This window comes from Hermetia illucens, chromosome 2, assembly GCF_905115235.1.
Source record: "Hermetia illucens chromosome 2, iHerIll2.2.curated.20191125, whole genome shotgun sequence".
Taxonomy (NCBI): Eukaryota; Metazoa; Arthropoda; class Insecta; order Diptera; family Stratiomyidae; genus Hermetia; species Hermetia illucens.
In genome coordinates this window covers 6902779-6920530 of record NC_051850.1, presented here as the reverse complement: position 1 = coordinate 6920530, position 17752 = coordinate 6902779, and the positions used below count along the sequence as shown (strand labels likewise).

The 17752-nt window shown below is 45.9% G+C and overlaps 2 protein-coding genes across 2 annotated transcripts; one reads left to right on the top strand and one right to left on the bottom strand.

Annotated features, from left to right (window-relative positions):
- The first annotated feature begins 3779 nt into the window (after positions 1 to 3779).
- LOC119648677 lies at positions 3780 to 4615 on the top strand. The gene is made up of 2 exons (XM_038050469.1): positions 3780 to 3940; positions 4247 to 4615. Exons 1-2 carry the CDS (start codon positions 3829 to 3831, stop codon positions 4576 to 4578), a joined length of 444 nt encoding a protein of 147 aa, XP_037906397.1. The 5' UTR covers positions 3780 to 3828; the 3' UTR covers positions 4579 to 4615.
- A 5953-nt stretch (positions 4616 to 10568) lies between these two features.
- Positions 10569 to 12846, bottom strand: LOC119649217 (pyruvate kinase 2). Its single transcript, XM_038051276.1, has 3 exons — positions 12285 to 12846; positions 11951 to 12216; positions 10569 to 11805 (listed from the first exon to the last, which is right to left on the bottom strand). The coding sequence occupies exons 1-3, from the start codon at positions 12790 to 12792 to the stop codon at positions 10636 to 10638; spliced, it is 1944 nt and encodes a 647-aa protein (XP_037907204.1). The 5' UTR covers positions 12793 to 12846; the 3' UTR covers positions 10569 to 10635.
- Positions 12847 to 17752: the final 4906 nt, after the last annotated feature.

Below are 17752 nucleotides of genomic sequence, written 5' to 3'. Positions count from 1 at the left end.
TCGGTAGCAGAACCAACCTCTGCCTTTCCACTGGACGGGAAACACTCCTTCCACCATGTATGATTCAAATGTGCTTATGAACCATGCGAGCTTTGTTGGGAATTCCATCTAATCCCGGAGCCATATTATCCCCAATTTGTCCACAAATCTTTTTTAGTTTCTACTCGGTCACCCCGGGGATTGCGAAAACGTCCTGTTAAACCATTGGCTGAGGTCCACTTTCTTACTAATGGGGCAAAAGGATTGCGAATATTTTGAACAAGAGTCACGGGCACGTGACTTCGTTTGATTTTTGCCCAATTCAATCTTGCTCATTAGAACCTTGTACGCAGCACCCTACTAGTTGGAAATTGGAAGAATCGCTTATAGCAATTCCACTACTTTCCGGTCTTGGCTTTTTAAGGTTACTTCGAAGACCGCGGTACTCTTTCTCCGACTGCCGATGTTCTAGCTTCCCTCCACCTTGTCCTTTGCAAAGCCTATTTTTTTGCAGAAACAATTCTTCCAACAGCGAAATTTCTTGGTTTCACCAGTAGTTTTGTTTCCTACTGTGGTGGAACTTCTGTCACGGCATTGTAGAGTCGCATGCCTTAATTACTCGTTGACATAGCTGGCAGCGCCGCTCCCTTCGAGTCGTGACCTCCTTCTGAAGCCGCCAGGAAAGTTTCTTCCTTGAAAGCCCCAGTGAACCATCCAGCTATCCTGGCTTTTCCGCGTCAGTTGATTACTCGTCGGTCGCCTCCCCCATTTCTGATGTCGAGAAAGATGGCCTGGTGGTCACTGTGGGTATAGAATTGACTCACCCGCCAGGTTATCTCTCTTGCCAACGAGACACCCTCTGTCTCGGAAGTTGGTCATGCATCCAACACTGGTTAGTAAGATGTTCAGCACCGCGAAGCTTCCAAGCAAAATTTGGCCCCGGGTGTTTGTCACACGACTCTTAAAATCTAAGGTCCACGCGTTAAAATTGTCGGCAATTATTTGGGGGCTGTGGTCTCTAGCGTGCAACACCAAGCCATCTAGCATCTTCTCATATTGCGCTAATGTTGCACTAGGAGGAGCATAACACTTGTAGATGTGGACCATGTCCATATTCGGCTCTTGAATGGTTTGCGATAGCGAGCCTTGAGCTGCCGGCAATGGTTGAACTTGATTTACATCAACCTGGGCCATACGATTAACGAACGTGGAATCTTACCACCATGGTCCCGTGTCGAGGCAATCCAGAAGTATAAGCGTCCAACCACTGCCAAAGAACTCAGTTGATTTCTGGGAGTCCTTAATTTTTACAGACGTTTTATTCCCAACGTTGCCACGCTTCAAGCGCCATTGAACGACCAAGTGAGCAACGCGAAAAAAGGGACAGAACACCCATGAAGTGAACGCAACAATGCTGGTGCACTTCCAGCCGACGCATCAACGTGGTCGTAGGTCCCATTTTGGAGCAACAAAACGTTGACAGTTCGCTTCCAATAGCATTTTTCCAGCGGAAGCTTTCAACCTCCTAGTGTAAATACAGCACGTTTGACAGAAAGCCGTCATTTTTTGGAGAGCGTGCAGTGTGATATGAAGATGATCATAAGCCGTTGATGTATGTGTTCAGGCAAAGGCGGATAAAGCATCGCCTCGTCAGGTACATTACCTGACTTACATAGCCGGATTTTTAACCAACATCGTTCACACCAGGGGAGAAGAGAACGCTGGCACACTCGGGCGTTGACGCTATTTCTCTACCAATAACATTTGATACCGACGAGCTGATAGCGGAACAGGAGAAGGACCAATAGCTCCAACAGATACGTCGTGACAATTCAACATCACCCAAAGTGGAACCAGTGGACGTCATGACGGGAAGACGTTGTTTTGCGACACTTCGCGTTAGTGCTTCCTACTGTTCCCTCTGCCGCGTTTCAAAGGCGTATATTCGACACAGTGCACGGTACTTCGCACCCGGGGGTGCGTCACACTCAATAGAAAGCTCGTGTGGCCAAGCATGCAAAAGGATGTAATGCAATGGGCCAGCACGCCAAAGTCGGCCAGCACACAAAAAACCCGTACCAACCATTTGAAATCCCCGACGGAAGATTCCAGCAGGTTCACTTGGATATTGTGGGTCGCCTTCTCCCTCCACGCTGGTACAGGTATTGTTTGACGATGCTGGACAGATTCCCCCATTGGCCGGAAGCCATACTATTGGCAGATCAGCCTGCCGATTCCATTGTTGAAACATTCGTCGCGACGTGAATGTCGCACTACGGGACGCCTAGAGTTATAGCCACGGATCAGGGCACTCAGTCTGTATCGTCAATTTTCACTGCCTTAGCCAAAATACTGGGATTCAAGCGGACTAGAACATCCCCATATCATCCGGCATCAAACGGTGTCATTGAACGGTGGCACCGTTCTCTCAAGGCCGCCATCATGTGCTTGGAAGACAATCGTAGCTGGGTAGAGGTATTGCCTCTGATTCTCCTCGGCCTTCAGGGAAGTGTCAAGCAAGACCTGAACGCACCCCATTACGGTTTCCAGGTGAAAGGTTCTTGGATTTGGAAGTCGAGAGTGATCCCAGCGTATTTCTCAGCAAAATCCATTAGCATCTCAGACAGGTTCATCCACCGGAACAACCGAACACCATTTGTGCACAAAGAATTAAAGTCCTGCACAAACGTCTTCGTTAGGGTGAATGCCGTAAAAAGATCGTTGGAAAAGCCGTTCACTGCACTTCACCGCGTCATCCACCGCATTTAGCCCGTACCGTTCAAGGTGGATCTTAACAGGCAGCAAGTAAATATATCCACCGAAAGGCTGAAGCCAGCCTTCGTAGAATAGGACGTGGACAATCCGATGTCGCAGCCGGAATACAGTCAGCCAACAACATGACCTTTCGAACTAAGGCCCAGTACATCACGAATTTTAGATGCGGATTTTCCAGCCAACCATCAAATGGAAAATCCAATGGAAAAGTCACTCATTAGTTCCCATCCAACAGAAAATGCACATGCAGCTCCACCACCAGCGGCTTAGTTTCGGCCTAACATTTGACCCAGCACCAGTCAGCTGCTATCTTGGGTCCATTCAACCCGCGCAGCGAAAAGTGAAGTTCCTTATATCATGTCACTCCCATCACTCAAGGGGGAGTTATGTAGCGACTCAAGCGCATCTCACTTCAGATGCCAAAAACTCTCACCACCAGGGGCGCTTATTCTGTTAGCAACATGATAGTCGAATCGGAGCAGCCAACCGGCTGGCGTCGTTATTGCATACTTTATTGTATTTCGAGTTGTAATGAAGTTGCGAATATTAAATGGTTCCTTTTTATGTTAATTCCAAAACTAAGTCTTTTTATTTAACCGAATCCAGTGAACCTTAACACAGGAAAGTATTTTCAAAGGATATTAATTGCGGATATTATCAAAATTCCAGTGAGCGCCACGCTCAAAAAATATAAACGAATTGCACGTGACCGATTTCTCCGATATCTCTAAATTTATGTTACCAAAATTGACACACAGTCACGCCGTTGCTGATTCACCCATTGCAATATAATATCGAGTCCATGTTTATGCAATGCAGGTATTGATTTTTAGCTATATTAAGGAAAATTACTAAACGCTATCCATCATCATATCCAGATAGCAGGCATTTCCCCAAAATATGTATACAAATTTGATGATATTATCAGTTTATCAACAATTAATTACTCATGGTTTTATCGAGTCGCCCCCTTCATGAAATTATCTAGAAATTCTAATTGATTGAGGATTCATTGTATTAAAGGTATATAATTTCCTGCAAACTTCATTAGTTTGTTAGTGAATTTCGATCGAAATGGCTGCATTCCAAACATTCGTTATTTTGCCCTTGGTGGCCTGTATCCTGGTCCATGGTGCAACCGTTTATCAGAACTCAACAACAGGAAGTCAGGGAGATAGTGATGCATGTAAGTTCTGATTGCTTTCTGCCTCTTCTTTAGCCCTCATTCTGGTCACCTGCAGGATCAGGCTATCTCGATCGTTTGCACCATTTTTCTTGATCATAAGCCCGTTCTGGATGGAGTCGAGAGGCTTTCAGATAACCCCCGTTCAGCGTATTAAGCCACCTCAGCCTTGGTCACCCTTTTGATCTATGTAAATTTAGATGACAGATGAACATTTTTTAAGTGTCCTTTTTGATTCAAATTAGACCACTAACCCAATAGTCCACCAACCACGCAAAGTAATATTCTTTTGAATCCTTTCCATTTCAGCTGTAGAATGCGGTACTTTGAAGTGTCCAGCTCAAGCTGTTGGTTGCATATTGACCACACAAACGGATTCCAGTGGTAATACAGTAGTCAGTGAATCGTGTATCAATAGTGCAGGCAAAGCTATTGACAAAGCAAACCAGACTTACTCACAGGGACAATTTCCTCCTGCTGGAAGCAATTACATCAACGGCACATGGGGATCAGGAACATTCAACTACACAGCAGTTGAGCAACATCTCCACAAATTGGAGAAGGAAGCCCAGCAAAAAGTTCAGGATGCTTTGAATCAGTTGAAAAAGGATCTTGACAAACTTCATCATTTGTTCGACTAAAGGACCTTTTCTTAAATAAATATTTCTTTGAGCATTATATCAGGTGGATTTGATTTTTTTCGAAAGGTGTGGTGAAAGGACTCGAGTGATTGTGATATTTATCGTGAGTTATATGGTGCAATCAGTTTTTGAACAATAATAAGGACTTCCCTGGGATTCCTCTCATCATCAAAACGTTCTACTATCGTAATACCAACATCGTGTGAGTTTTAGCGAATTTTATGCGGGACAAAAATAACGTAAACACAGTGGAGCTTCTTAAGGACATAATGTCCTTAAATGGTTGGTTAATATTTGGCTAATTTGACCGTAAAATACATGATTTGTTCAATTCTAATCCTGAAAAAAAGGAAGTAATAAGTCCGAAACTTTTGAACCTAATAAAATCCTTTTAACTTCAGTCATTGGGTAATACAGCGTTTCGGAGTTCATGGGACCATTTGCAACGCGGAGTTAAGGACATGAGGATTCCGAGAACTGATCTTCGAAGCTATAAGTGAAGCATTCGTTTTCTAGTCCCACCACCTAAATGGAATCTTTTTGGCTAATTAGTCCTTGAAGTACTTTCAAAGTTATTGTTCAGGAAGTCAACCAGTAACTTTTCTAATATGGCGGTAAGGATCCCGAGAGAGAGTGAGAGAGGGACCCAAACTTTACGAAGGATTCGCCTCCAATCATCACGGTTTATAGAACCGATACAGGTTCGGAATCGGGGAGTGGAAATGAAGGTTGAAATTCTAGAAAGGCACTTCGAAAGTTTCGGCATCGCGTATGCTATATGAAGTCGTGTGGTTTGTAATGCCAGTAGAGACGGAGCAATGGATTAGGCTAGTAGAACGTCTAAAGATAGAATACATGTTAAAGAAGATTCTCCGTAGTTTTAAGTGGAGTCAAAAAGGATAATCCACGCGAAGGAAGCGGAGGGATCAGGTGAAATGGTGTTGAACTTTTTCTGTGGCAAGACAATCGCAGACACTGCAAGGAGACTAGAAGCTGGAGCAATACTCACGAATGCTACAAGTGAAGGAGTTAAAAGGTGCTAAAGAAGGTTGGACGGAGTCAAAGAAATAGGCCAGATTGCAGACAGATTAGAAGCGCGATCGCAGACGTTCAAGCAGTGTCCGTCAAAGCAGAGCTTACCGTCGAAAGTTACACCAAGGTCTTAAATAAAGCCCCGAAATGATAGAGGAGGACCACCAAAAAAAGTGGGAAGTCAGTGCAACATTGGGGTCAAGGTTACCAAGGACTAAGTAAATAGTAAGGGGATGTGTTGCAGAAGATGCGGACAGGTGGCATTAAGTCGGTGAAGTAAGTTGCAAATGAAGAGCTATGCACTGAGGAAAATGATTGAGAAAGTAAAATCATGCGATAATTGCGGTGAGTCAGCAGAGGACTCCACACATTTGATGGAAGAAGGGAGAAGGCTGGTCGAAATTGCGAGTGATGCTCATGTAAGACCACAAAAACTTACAGTTTCCGGATTTTGGCCTCCGCACTAGCCCCCTTTCTAGACTTAAATATCATTTACTGAAGCTTACAGAGCTCTTATGGGGCTGAGCTGAATATGACATCTTATAAATCTCAGTGGAGAACTTGAAGAGATAATAACGCAGGCCCCTTTGGGGGAGGTTGGAACGTAACAAGGAAACTGTTTAGGAAGAATGGTTTAAAAAGAGTCGAAGGTATCGTCACAAGCTAAAGGAGTAAGGATGAGATCCCAGTTGATGGTGACCCGGACTGAATTCAGGCCTTCGAAGTTTGTCTTTCGAAGATTGCATTTAGCTGATAGGCGCCCAATATGGGAACTGATACGGGCGATTCGTACATCGGATTAAAGCGATGAACATCAGTAACGACGTAAGCAGGAATATTTGGAAATTTAGAAGCAGAAGCAAATTTTGGAGAGGTGAAGATTGAGATTGCAATGTAAGTGATTTCTGGTCAGGTCAATTGAAGGTCACAAGAGGTATTTACAAAGATACATAAGGGGAGAGAAGGATGGAAGGAGTTACTTCAGCAACAATACTAAAAATCCTGTAGGTTCCTCTGATTGTGTATGACTGACCTGGGGACCTTCACCAAAACGGATGGTGGCCGAGATAGGAAGCTGCTGACGCACATTCAGAAGTTCGTCTGTCTAAGTATTGCTGGAGCAATGAGTAGTATGCGACCGTGACACTAGAAGTTATTCTAAATTTACTTCCAATCCATTTGAAAGTGAAAGCTAACAACGCATATATACTATTGACGCGTGGAAAGGCGGCCAAACATACGGTCATGTGTGCATCTGGAAATTTTTTGACAAACATCAGGTGGTTTTTATGCCCGCCGATTATATGGTTTCCAGATTCGTCATCGAAAAAACATACTCCGTCGTAACCAAAAGAAAAGACTGGTCACTAAATTGCTACGAATCTTTTGGGATTGTTCTTTTTCTTCAGCCTTTGTCCCCTTCACAAACGGGGTCGGCTCGTCGTAATCGGTTTCGCCATTTGGCTCTATCGAATGCCTGATCTAGATGCAATCTCGATGCTTTTAAATCCCCATTCAGCGTATCAAGCCACCGTTGTTTCGGAATGCCTTTTGGTCGTTTACCATCGACCTCGATGTTCAGATAAATCTTGGCAAGTGAATTCTCGTTAGCACAAATTGCTGACCATACCATCGAAGAGTCTCTCTCGCAATTTTTCCACGATCGGTGCAACCCCATAACGATCGCGGATATCCTCATTTCGGGTGTGATCAAAACGTGTCAAGCCACTAGTCCAACGCAACAACTTTGTCTCCATTATCGCAAGACGCCGTTTATTGCCTTTTACAGTCGGCCAACACTCAGAACTATAGAGAGAGACAGGACGGACGGCATTGCGTTAATGCGTGAAAAAAATTCATAAAGTAGTTCTCCATTATCTGATAGCGTTGACCCGAATTATTACAGACGTAATAATCTTCACCGACGGGTCAGTCGTGGAAAAGGGATCGGGTGCAGAGGTGTTCTCGGGAAATCCGATTATGGAACTGGCTCGACCTCTCGGAAAAATGCCCACCATATTCCAGGCGAATATAAATGTCAGTTTGTTGGTAGCAGTTTGCGGCGAAAATGAAGAGGTGGCACCATTTGAAAGTGCTCCGACAGTTGGGCTCACTGCCGGCAGGCGTAAATCTTTATGAAAAAACCCGGGGCTGCTTGAGCGGCATTTTTGTTGTCCCTTAAGAAGTGGGACATGGGAACCCTAGTTGGGACACTGCTCCTTAAACTAACACATGGAAAAAATCGGTACACCACATGAAGCCAGGCCATATGAGGAAGAAGAATAGATGGTCCTGCATTTCGTATGCAGTTGCCCGTCTCCTCAGACCTCAGACGAAATTAAGATTTTCTTTAACGTAGAGTCTTCGCATTCTCTTCTTCTGGAGAATGTTCTCAAATTCGCGAAAACCTGCGAACGTCGCTGGTGAGAGGTCGATAGTGCAATGGGCCTAACATAGTTCAGAGTGCGTGGAGTTGCGGCTCCTCCCACTAAACTAAACTAATTACTCAGGTGTGGGGGCCGGAACCATTAGGCCTTTTGGGGGGGGGGGAGAAAAGGGAAAACTACCATTAAGATATCCAATAATTTGTCAAAGAATTATTCATACAGGTGAGAAATGACAGAGAGAGAAATGCCTAGGGTAATACAGTTGTAAAGAGAGGAGTACGAGGAAAAGATGGACATGGCACGAAAGGGAGACTTAACAGCGGCACCTTAGCCTGTGACCCTTCCGAAAGCTGAAGAATCCGGTCATGGCAAAAGACCGGTTAGCGTTCAATCAGCTCAGAATTCAAAATTTTGTCATCCATCCAAGTTTCAAAAAATTTAAATAATTTGTTGCTGGGGCGAACAGGTTGAAATGCAAGAACTTATTTCTTAGACCTCCCAGAGTTTAAAGCTAATGAATGATTTGCACATACTGAACGATGGGGTAGGCGACCGGAGTGGAAATTTCCTCTTGAACTGTTCCTCTGGTAATGTTTAATGAAAACTCCTGCGACCAAAAGGAGAGTTTGAGGATGGTGCCTAGGTCGTGGGGCTACGTTACCTTAAAAGAAGCTATTATGCGGTCAGGGGTGCGTTTGTTCGACAGCTTTAGACACGAGAGAAGTGTCGGAGATAAACTTGCTTTGCTCCTGATGTAGTTGAGAATGTGGTCTGAGGAGGTAGAATGAGCCAACCTGGGCACGAAAAGTTGCTTAGGTGGTGTACGTGAAAGAAGAAGAAAAGCCTGGGATGATGCAGTTGTAGCTTGGAATGCTGTGGTAGCTGCTTCCACTTTAATAGGGTGATTTGTAATGTGGCATGGCATTAATATCGTCGGGTAAGGGTTGAGCGCTATTGATTTGAAGAATCAGTTGGATTGATTGTATTTGAGGTACCGTTGAAGCTGTGTGGAGTGGCCAGGGGCGATGCTGGGGAGACATTGCTGACACGACTCGGTCGACGAGGTGAATGAGGACCTGTGGGGACTCGGTTACAAAGTAGTAACCCAAAATCGAGGCTTTACGGATACCCTGTTTACTTAAGGCCGAGCATTGTACGGGCACTATTTCCGACGCACTCCTTGATATGATGATAACCTCCACGCGGAAAGCATCGAGGACAGCCCACTTTTCCCTGCAAAAGAATTGGAGCAGGAAGTCCTCTCTATGAAAAACAAGAAGGCGCCAGGAGCCGACGATATCCCAGCAGAGGTATACAAACTAGTGTTTCAACATCAGCCAGAATTAACGCTCAGCGCTTTCTTCGCTTGCCTGAAAGAAGGCATTTTCCCATCTTGTTGGACGGTCTCGAGGCTTGTACTGATTACCGAACGGAAAGGCGACGATAAGTTATATACAAGAGCAAGGGAGGTGGTTGGTGCTGCTCATTGGCAACATAGGTGCGTGACAAGAGGGATGAAGATGGCTATGGTTTCGTACCAGGGCAAAAGCAACTCATTAGACCCTGCCTCACCTCTGTCCTGGGAGCAGCCTGATCGAAGCGGCTATTCCTAAAATACAATAAGGGTACAAATTATATTCAACATAAATCCGCTCACATTCCGGACCAAAACTTGATCGAAACTAGACAATTTTTTTGTTAAAGGACTGAGGAGTCCTAAGTCCGCATCCACTTGATGTCGGACCGGATCAAATTAAGAGCAACTAGCTCTCACTCTTTGTGGCCCACGGACTCCTCTTTTTGGGTTAACAACAAAAAAGTTCAAAAATGAAAAGAGGGACAAAGACAACTACGGTTTCTTACCAGGGCAGAGACAACTCATCAGACCCTGCCTCACCTCTGCCTCTGCCCCCACAAAAGTGGGGCTAGTCGCTCCATTTGTTCCGGTCCGATAAGTGGATACGCACTTACGACTCCTCAATTCCAACAAAAAAAAAATAAGTGCGTGGCTGGAAGCATGGTGAGACTGACAATTTCCTTACCCAATCTTTATGCGGACATGGACGTAAACAGTCTTACCTGTATAAGATTGGAAAGTCATGATCTTCGGATTGTGTGTTTTGCAATGGAGTTGTGGACGACGTCTACCACACCCTTTTTTTCTTGTGGAAGCTGGGATGGGATTCGTCTGCACCTCTTTTTAAACACAGGGGATGTCTCTCCAGACAACATTGTCGAGGAGATGCTGAGGAGCACTGACATGTGGAGAAGTGTTGCGCATTACGTTTGGGTTCTTCTCCTTGCAAAGAAGATAGAGCCCGACTGGTAGAAGGGCCGGATGGCAGGGGGATCCTTGAGCTAATAGTTTCTTTCCTCCTCTCCCCCATTGGTGAGAGGAATTCCCTAATTTGAAGGTGCTAGCCCGAAGAAATCTGACAGACGATTCCAGCTCCAGCTCTCTGACGATGGGGAAGTATTTAGTTGGTAGTTCGACGATGTATCGTTGCGGAAGCCCGACATTTTGTGCGTAAATGACATTGGGAAAATGAGTACCTTTCATACAGTACTTGATTCTGCTACATCATCATTTATTGGACAAATAACAAATTTCAAAAATACTCCACGACAAATTCAAACACTACTTCGTTTTCGCCTCAAGAGATTCAAAATGTCCCCGAACCGTTTTAGCATCTACTTGAAACGGGATCATTACATTTGCAAAGGCAACATCAGCAGGGTCCTTATAGCAAAAAATAATAACGTCATCATGTTCGAAAATGTGCAACGATAATCCGTGTACAAGTCCGTGAAGCAATCGAGCCACCAAAAGGTCCGAACGGCTCAAATTTTTCGCTTCGGCCATTTCTACGTAGAAGGCGATCCTTATATTGTAGAAAACCTTCAAATATCGAGTTACTCGTTGATTCTTCGTAAGTACTATAATCGGACATTTAGGTCGGAAGTGGGAGACTTTCATAGCCATTCGTCCAGTGGATGAACAGATCAGGATGGCTTTTGCATTGAATTCGTAGGAAGCCTTGGCTATAACTCGGGCCATGCTGTCACTTCCGCTGAAGGATTTGTCGACAAAGGGCTCACTTAGCTTTTGTTGTGCTATGTCCTCGATTATCTTGATGGTATCGCTTTGAACTGATCGCTGAACTAGTTGAAGATGCGGAGTGCTTTCACAGTCCGAAAGGTAATACCCATCTGGATAATAGAAAAAATAGTCAAAATCTAGATTCCTGCAATCGAATTGGACCCCTTTACTGCAGCTCTTATTATGAATGCACTGCAGGATAATTGGCTTCTGCATGTCATACATCACTTTCATGAAGTTCTTCACCTTCTCATGGAGTGGAATTTCGGAGCATGGGCATGATCCCGTGATCAATATAACACCTTCATAGTTGGCTGCAATCCACTTGGCGTGCTCATCTTCCAATAATTCCATTTCTCGTACACGCGCCAGGATGTGCATTTCATCAAACTCAAACAGATGCAAGGCGGTTTTAATAGAGCCTAAGTAGGATTCATTCCCGGCTATTGGCAAAATCATGCAGTTGATCCCATTCCCTATCAAAAATGTTAGATCCTCTAACTCCTCACGGGACGGTCGGCTTAAATCAGGCCTCACATGGGCCGGAAGGTGAACTTCCGTTTTCGGTAGGATTTTGCCGCCCATAAGGACATCACACTCCAAGGATAATTTGATGACTTTCCGTACACGTAAGCTGACTTCTCCGATTTGGATTGTATCGGGTGGTCGAAGGCTTGCTAGTTGGTGGCGGAAGTTTATGTAGATGACCTGTAATGAGTTGAAGGATATTCTGGTCAAACTATACAATCAACAACATATTGAAGGAGTACCCTAGATTAGCGACATCAAGGCTGTAACATTGATTTGAGTGATTCCCGGATTAGTGGTTTTATAGGACCATGTCCTTACTTACCTTCTTAGAGCAACGTTTGGCATAAGATCGATCAGTCGTTACGATAACTTTTGTCCCTGTTGTCAGGACGATTGAACCTATTCCTCTTTTCAGCTTTCCCGTCATTGGTTCGCGGTAGCTTATCTCGGGTATTAGGGCGAATACGAAAGGGATATCCTTCACATGTGATGCAAACCTCCTGGCTTGAGAAATCCGATTCCATAGATTCATGTGATCATCGGTAGTTCCGTATTGCATGTTGTAACAGAATAAAGAAACCCCATGTACTGAAAATAGGTAAGTAAGTAGAGGTGAGGTGTCAATCGAAAAAGATTCTAGGATAACGGGTACTCACACATCAGTCCCAACATATCATTCAAACTGTCGTCAATTCTGATTTTCGCTAACAATTTATTATACAAAAAGATATCCTTGTCGTTCAAAATGGGCCCAACGCTGCTGAACTCCTGATACCACGCCACTTGCTTAGATTCAACTTTCTCGAACATATTATCAGCAGTGTCAATTGGTACTGAGGAAACATCCTTCAGCGCGTAGTCTGTCTTCCATGAGTGAATTTTCATCGAACTCAAAGCCTTCCTCAAGGACGCTGTCACACGGGCTGTCTGAAGCGTTCGGCAGGACAACTGGACACTGGCTATTGTTGCGTTTTGTGTTCGGAAATCGTTCGAGGGGTTTCTATTTGAATAGGAGGCACTCATGAAGATCATCTTGAAATCACGTTGGGACGTGGGGATCATCGCAATCGAGTCTGAATCGAATCGTCTCATGGGATCATTTTCGTTGGCTTTCTCGGCAATCAGGTACGTGGATACTTGTGGCGATAGTCTCTGGACGTCCATTTTTGCGAAATATGTTTTACAGGATCTATGACGTTTTAGGTAATGCTGATGAAAGCAAACGGTGACTTTCAAGTTGAATGAATGACAAATAAGTCATAGCGGTCTAATTCTGGCATTATCTGTAGAGTCACGATATGGGATATCTTCCTCAGCCCAAACTTCAAATTTTTCCCTGCGCATCCACAGACAACAAAGTCCATTACACCATCTTCCATTTAGAGGAAGCTTCATTTCAAAAAGGGTTCTGGTCTCCCATCTAACGACATCTATCACCTCTAGGCCTCCTTAGGCCTCCCTAGGTTAGTGGTGCCATTCTATATATATCATCATTGTCCTTGGTGTCAATTTCGCCCAAAATTAGTTTCACTGTGGCTTGCTTTAGATTTGTCGTCATCGTACTGAAGTGAGGTTTCTTTGATGCCAGTTTTCGTTCTGAAATCCCTCGATATTAAATTGTCCTTCATTTGTGAGATAGGCCGGAGGCTATTCGTCGTAATCCACTTCATCTAGGTGGAAAGCTGTCAAGATGTTCCTGTGCATGGTGCCAGATATCACCCATGTTGGCGTTCACAAAGTAAAGAAAGCAGCAAAAGGCTTTCTTGTTGGATTTGAAGGGAGTAGTTTTGGCATACCGACTGCACTACGTCCTTAGAACTTTGAATGGGATTGTTCCAATTCGCGGAATGCGTTTGGTGGGGAGTTGAGAGCAGGTTGGGCTGCCACCCTTAGCAAGGAGTTTTCGACAGCTTGTGCGTATGATACGCCAGGGCTAGCCAAGGTTTTTGACGACAGCGTCCTCGGAAGCTTTCGTTCACTCTTTTCAATTTAACAGCTTCCTTCCTAGCTACCATTTCTTTGTAGGCTGCCTGGGCAGTAGCAGCAAAGCGTCCTTTCGGTTGACGGTCTTGCGCATTTCCCGCGAGGATGGGTTTCTGTGCGCTTGACACACCTGTGCACAACTATACAATTTGGGGCTATGTTCCTAATATTTTGACAGTCAAAATACTGCACCTCTTCAAAACATCTAACCTTTTCCGAGGTTACTTGGATGTATGTATTTTACCTTCATCACCACGCTGAGCTCTTAAGAGGCGAAAGTTGTGATGATAGTCCTGATTGCGACTTAATCGGTAAGGTTGGGGTTTTACTGTGCAGAGCTTTATCTCTGCGCATGATCAGATTCGCGACCGTTTGCAGCTGGAACTCGGGGTGTTCGGCTTTAATTTCCGCAGGGTCCGTTTTCCTGTGGAGTATGCGGATAATGAGTGACTGGGTACGAAGGAAGGGGTCCTTGTGTAGTGGTGCTAAGCCTTTGCTCTTTCAGGAGTGCAAAGACCCTGTCGTGTTCTTCCGCTGAATATGAAGGTCCTATCCGCCCTCATGCTTTTAGGGGACGCTTTTAATCCCTTAGTCTTTGTCATTTTGTTGTTGTTTTTTGCTTTTCCGGTTTTTTGTTTCTGGGAGTAGGGTAGGTGCACTTCAGCAACAGTATACTGTCGGGCTACTAACTAAACACTCCCCGTCGTCAGGGAACTAGCCTGGAACTGTTTCATACCTTACTTCGGGCTAGCCCTCCCGCTCTCCCGGCTTTGGGAGTCTTCAAGTCAGGGAATCCTTTTCGCCAACGGGAGGGGAGGGGAGGAAGGGAGTTGTCAGTTCAGGGAACCCCTTACCATCCGATTCCTCCGCCGGTCGAGTTCATAAAGCTGCTGACGAAAGCCGTCTCACCCCTCGCAAGAGAAAAAGGTATGTTCAGCGTCGTGCGCCACTCCATTGCAAAACACACAATCAGAAGATCGTGCCGTCCCAATCGTGTGCAAATAAGACTGAAAACTTCCATCCCCGCTTAGAAATTGGGTAAGGAAGTAATCAATCTCACCGTACGTTCGGTTCAACCACGGGTCTAAATTGTCAATGAGCCACTCAGTCCTTCTGCCCCTTGGCTCATTTTGCTAAGAAAGTTGCCACTCGGTAAGGGTGCGTTGATGTTCTTCGCTGGCAACCGCCTCTCTTAAGTTCTTGCCCTTACGGCGGTAGATAGCTTTGCGCTCTTTGGCAAGGAGAGCAACGGGGATCACTCCCGTGATCACTATCACAGCCGATTCGGAGACGGTGCGATAAGCAGACGCCACTCTCAAAACTCTCCGCTTCTGCACTTGAGCAAGGCGCTTACGATGCACCTCCTTGTCAAGGGCATCAGCCCATACCTCCGCACCAACTCTCCAATCGATATGGGACGCAGGGTCCGGATTCTCCTTCTGGTCAAGATGACTACTTCGGTCTTTTCCAGCGCAAGGCTGAAACCGTGAGCAGTCATCCATCCGCTTACCCGTCGCATCAATATGTCAAGTCTGCTTTACGCCTTCAACAATGCGTCCGGCAACAAGTGCCGCAACCTCGTCTGCAGAACCGACCAGGCGTGACTCTTAGCGCATATCTCAGCAGACTATCATATGAAGCGTTCCAGAGGTCCGACCCTAGGATGGATGTTCTTTAGCATCTCAAAGAGCAGGGAGCGGTCTTTTAGGTAATCGCTCAATATCCGCAAGAGGTAGCTTGGTACGTGAAATGAATTTTCTAACCTATCTGTCTATCTTACGGAATTAAAGGCATTTCTGACATCTGTGAGGAGTACTGTCCATCGAGATCCGCCGCTGTGTGCCTCAGCTCGATGAATCGTATCTACGACCTGCATAACAGCATCCACTGTGGATCTCCAGGTTCTGAACCCGAACTTTCTTGGGGATAAGTTCCCGGCACCGCGGATTGCTTCAGTGAGTCTACTCCTTGTCAAGCATACACAGCACTCGGTATGCAGACGGCAGCTCCGGGTCTCCTTTACCCTTGTTGATCAGCGCGAGTCTGATCACTTTCTAGCTACAAAGGAAAATACCCTCATTCAAATAAGCGTTGAACGCCTCAGGCAGCAATTTTGGACACCAGTTTGTAAACTTCCGCCGGGATACCACCAGGCTTGGCGCTTTCTTGTTTTTGATAGTGAGAACCGTTTCTGCGAGCTCTCTCATTGTGAAAGGGGGGCAATCAACGACGCTTTCCACGCTATTGACATCAACCCGTACAGGGTGTTTGGGGAACAATGCCCGCACAATGCGATCCATCTGGTCGGCAGAACCCCGATTTTTCGGGTGATAAGTTTATAACCAAGTCCTCACGGGCCCTCATTCACTTCGTTGACAAGCTTCTGCCAGCCGCGGGCTTTGCTTTTATTTATAGCACGTCGGAGATTCCTTTTTGTTGATCTATACTGTGGCTTTATGGCACATGCCTCTTCGTTGGCGGAGAAACGTTGTGCCAAACGGCGGAGCTTATGACACTCCCTCCTTAGGTCGGCGACTCCTGCCGTCCACCGGTTCATAGAAGGCTTGTCGCGCCTCACATGCCGTCGTTATCAGGTTCATTACTGAATTTACGACGGTGTCAGCTGCGACATTAGCATCCCCCGGACCGCCCTCCAGCGCGGCCCTGCTCCAAGAGCTTCGACGAACTTCCCGATGTTCACCCTCGTGACATTCCACAGGCAGGGGGAGCGTCGTGTTTGTTCTTGCCTGCAAGTAGCGTCAAACACTTTGAACGCGATGTAAAGGTGATCACTTGCGAAAAAGTCTTCTAGGGACTCGCCAGCCGTCCACCGATGATGCCAGAGATTCCGACGTAAAAGTCATGTCAGGAATGCTCCCTTCACAGCCTGGGCGCAGAAACGTTGGCGTGGATCCGGTTTTTAAAACTACGTGCTGGGTTCTCGCCGCCATTTCCGGAATCCGTTCCCCTCTGGAGTCTGACTAAGACATGCCCCATTCAAGGGCCCTCGCATTAAATTCACCGCCTACCAGGATTCGTCCCTCCGAGCTCAAAACGGCGTCCTCCAGAGCATCAAGCCGGTGCCGAATGTCCGGCATCGTCTCGTTTGGCGTCAGGTAAACGCTGAAAAACGTTATCCCTAAACACCGGATCCAGACAAACTCGTTCCCTCGGTCTTCGGCAAGAACACGAAGTCAAACGTCGTCCCGAACCCAGATGGCAGCAGTGCCCGATAAGTTGAGATACCATGAGGGTGGGTCCTTGTTTCAGTATTGCTTGCTAATTAGCACTAGATCAGCATTTACTTCCGCAGCGAACTATGCTAGTAACTGGTGAGCGTATTTTTTTTTTTGAGAATTGTGGACTCCTAAGTCCGCATCAATTTTATGCTGGACCGGACCAAATGGGGAGCAACTTACTCCCTCTGTTTTTGGTCCACGGACCCCCCGTTTAGGGCTTAGCACCCAAACTTTATAAAAATTAGGCGATGGCGGCTTTACGATTTTTTACCAGGGCAGAGGCAAATCGTCAGACGTTGCTTCACCTCTGCCCTGGGAGCAACGTGACCGAAGCGGCTCGCAGATGTTGAGTGCTCCTTTATATAATTCACAGAAAACAACATGGTGAGCAGTTGCACTCCGATGTATGTTAATTTATAAAATGCAGATCATGCTTTTCGCACGCTAGACCTTTCCAATTCCGCCCTGAAGATTTGAAGATTAGACACCGTCCTGAACCCGCAGTGTGTGCGACGCTCTCACCAGATGAGCCACAATCCCTGCAGAGAATGCAACTCTCACTTTCATTGCAGGTCTTCGCTTGATGACCCACTTGGCCGCATCTCCGGCATACTGTCCTCCTGACCGGTCCGTTGCAAGCTACTGACGTGAGTCCATAGTTCAGCCACCTGTGGTTTTCCGGTTTGCAGAGCTTGGGAAGGATTAGGGGTTGCCCGTTTCGGGACATTAACACTCCGAATACTAACCTTATTGTTTATTTGCTCCCTCCTTCGAACGAAGATGAAGGGGTCGCCTTCGTCAATGTTTACGCCAGGATATGTTGCGCGTGGTCTCACTGTGTCCAAATCGCATGCCTCTAGATGTTTTTGTTGTATCTGATGTTTTGTTGTTGGTAATGCTGC

Excerpts from the sequence above, each read along its gene's own strand:
- LOC119648677 (XM_038050469.1), top strand. The coding sequence starts at position 3,829 with ATGGCTGCATTCCAAACATTCGTTATTTTGCCCTTGGTGGCCTGTATC. Across the intron at positions 3,941-4,246 it reads TCAGGGAGATAGTGATGCAT|CTGTAGAATGCGGTACTTTG; the intron begins GTAAGTTCTGAT and ends TTTCCATTTCAG.
- LOC119649217 (XM_038051276.1), bottom strand. The coding sequence starts at position 12,792 with ATGGACGTCCAGAGACTATCGCCACAAGTATCCACGTACCTGATTGCC. Across the intron at positions 12,217-12,284 it reads TGATATGTTGGGACTGATGT|TACATGGGGTTTCTTTATTC; the intron begins GTGAGTACCCGT and ends ACCTATTTTCAG. Across the intron at positions 11,806-11,950 it reads CCAAACGTTGCTCTAAGAAG|GTCATCTACATAAACTTCCG; the intron begins GTAAGTAAGGAC and ends AACTCATTACAG.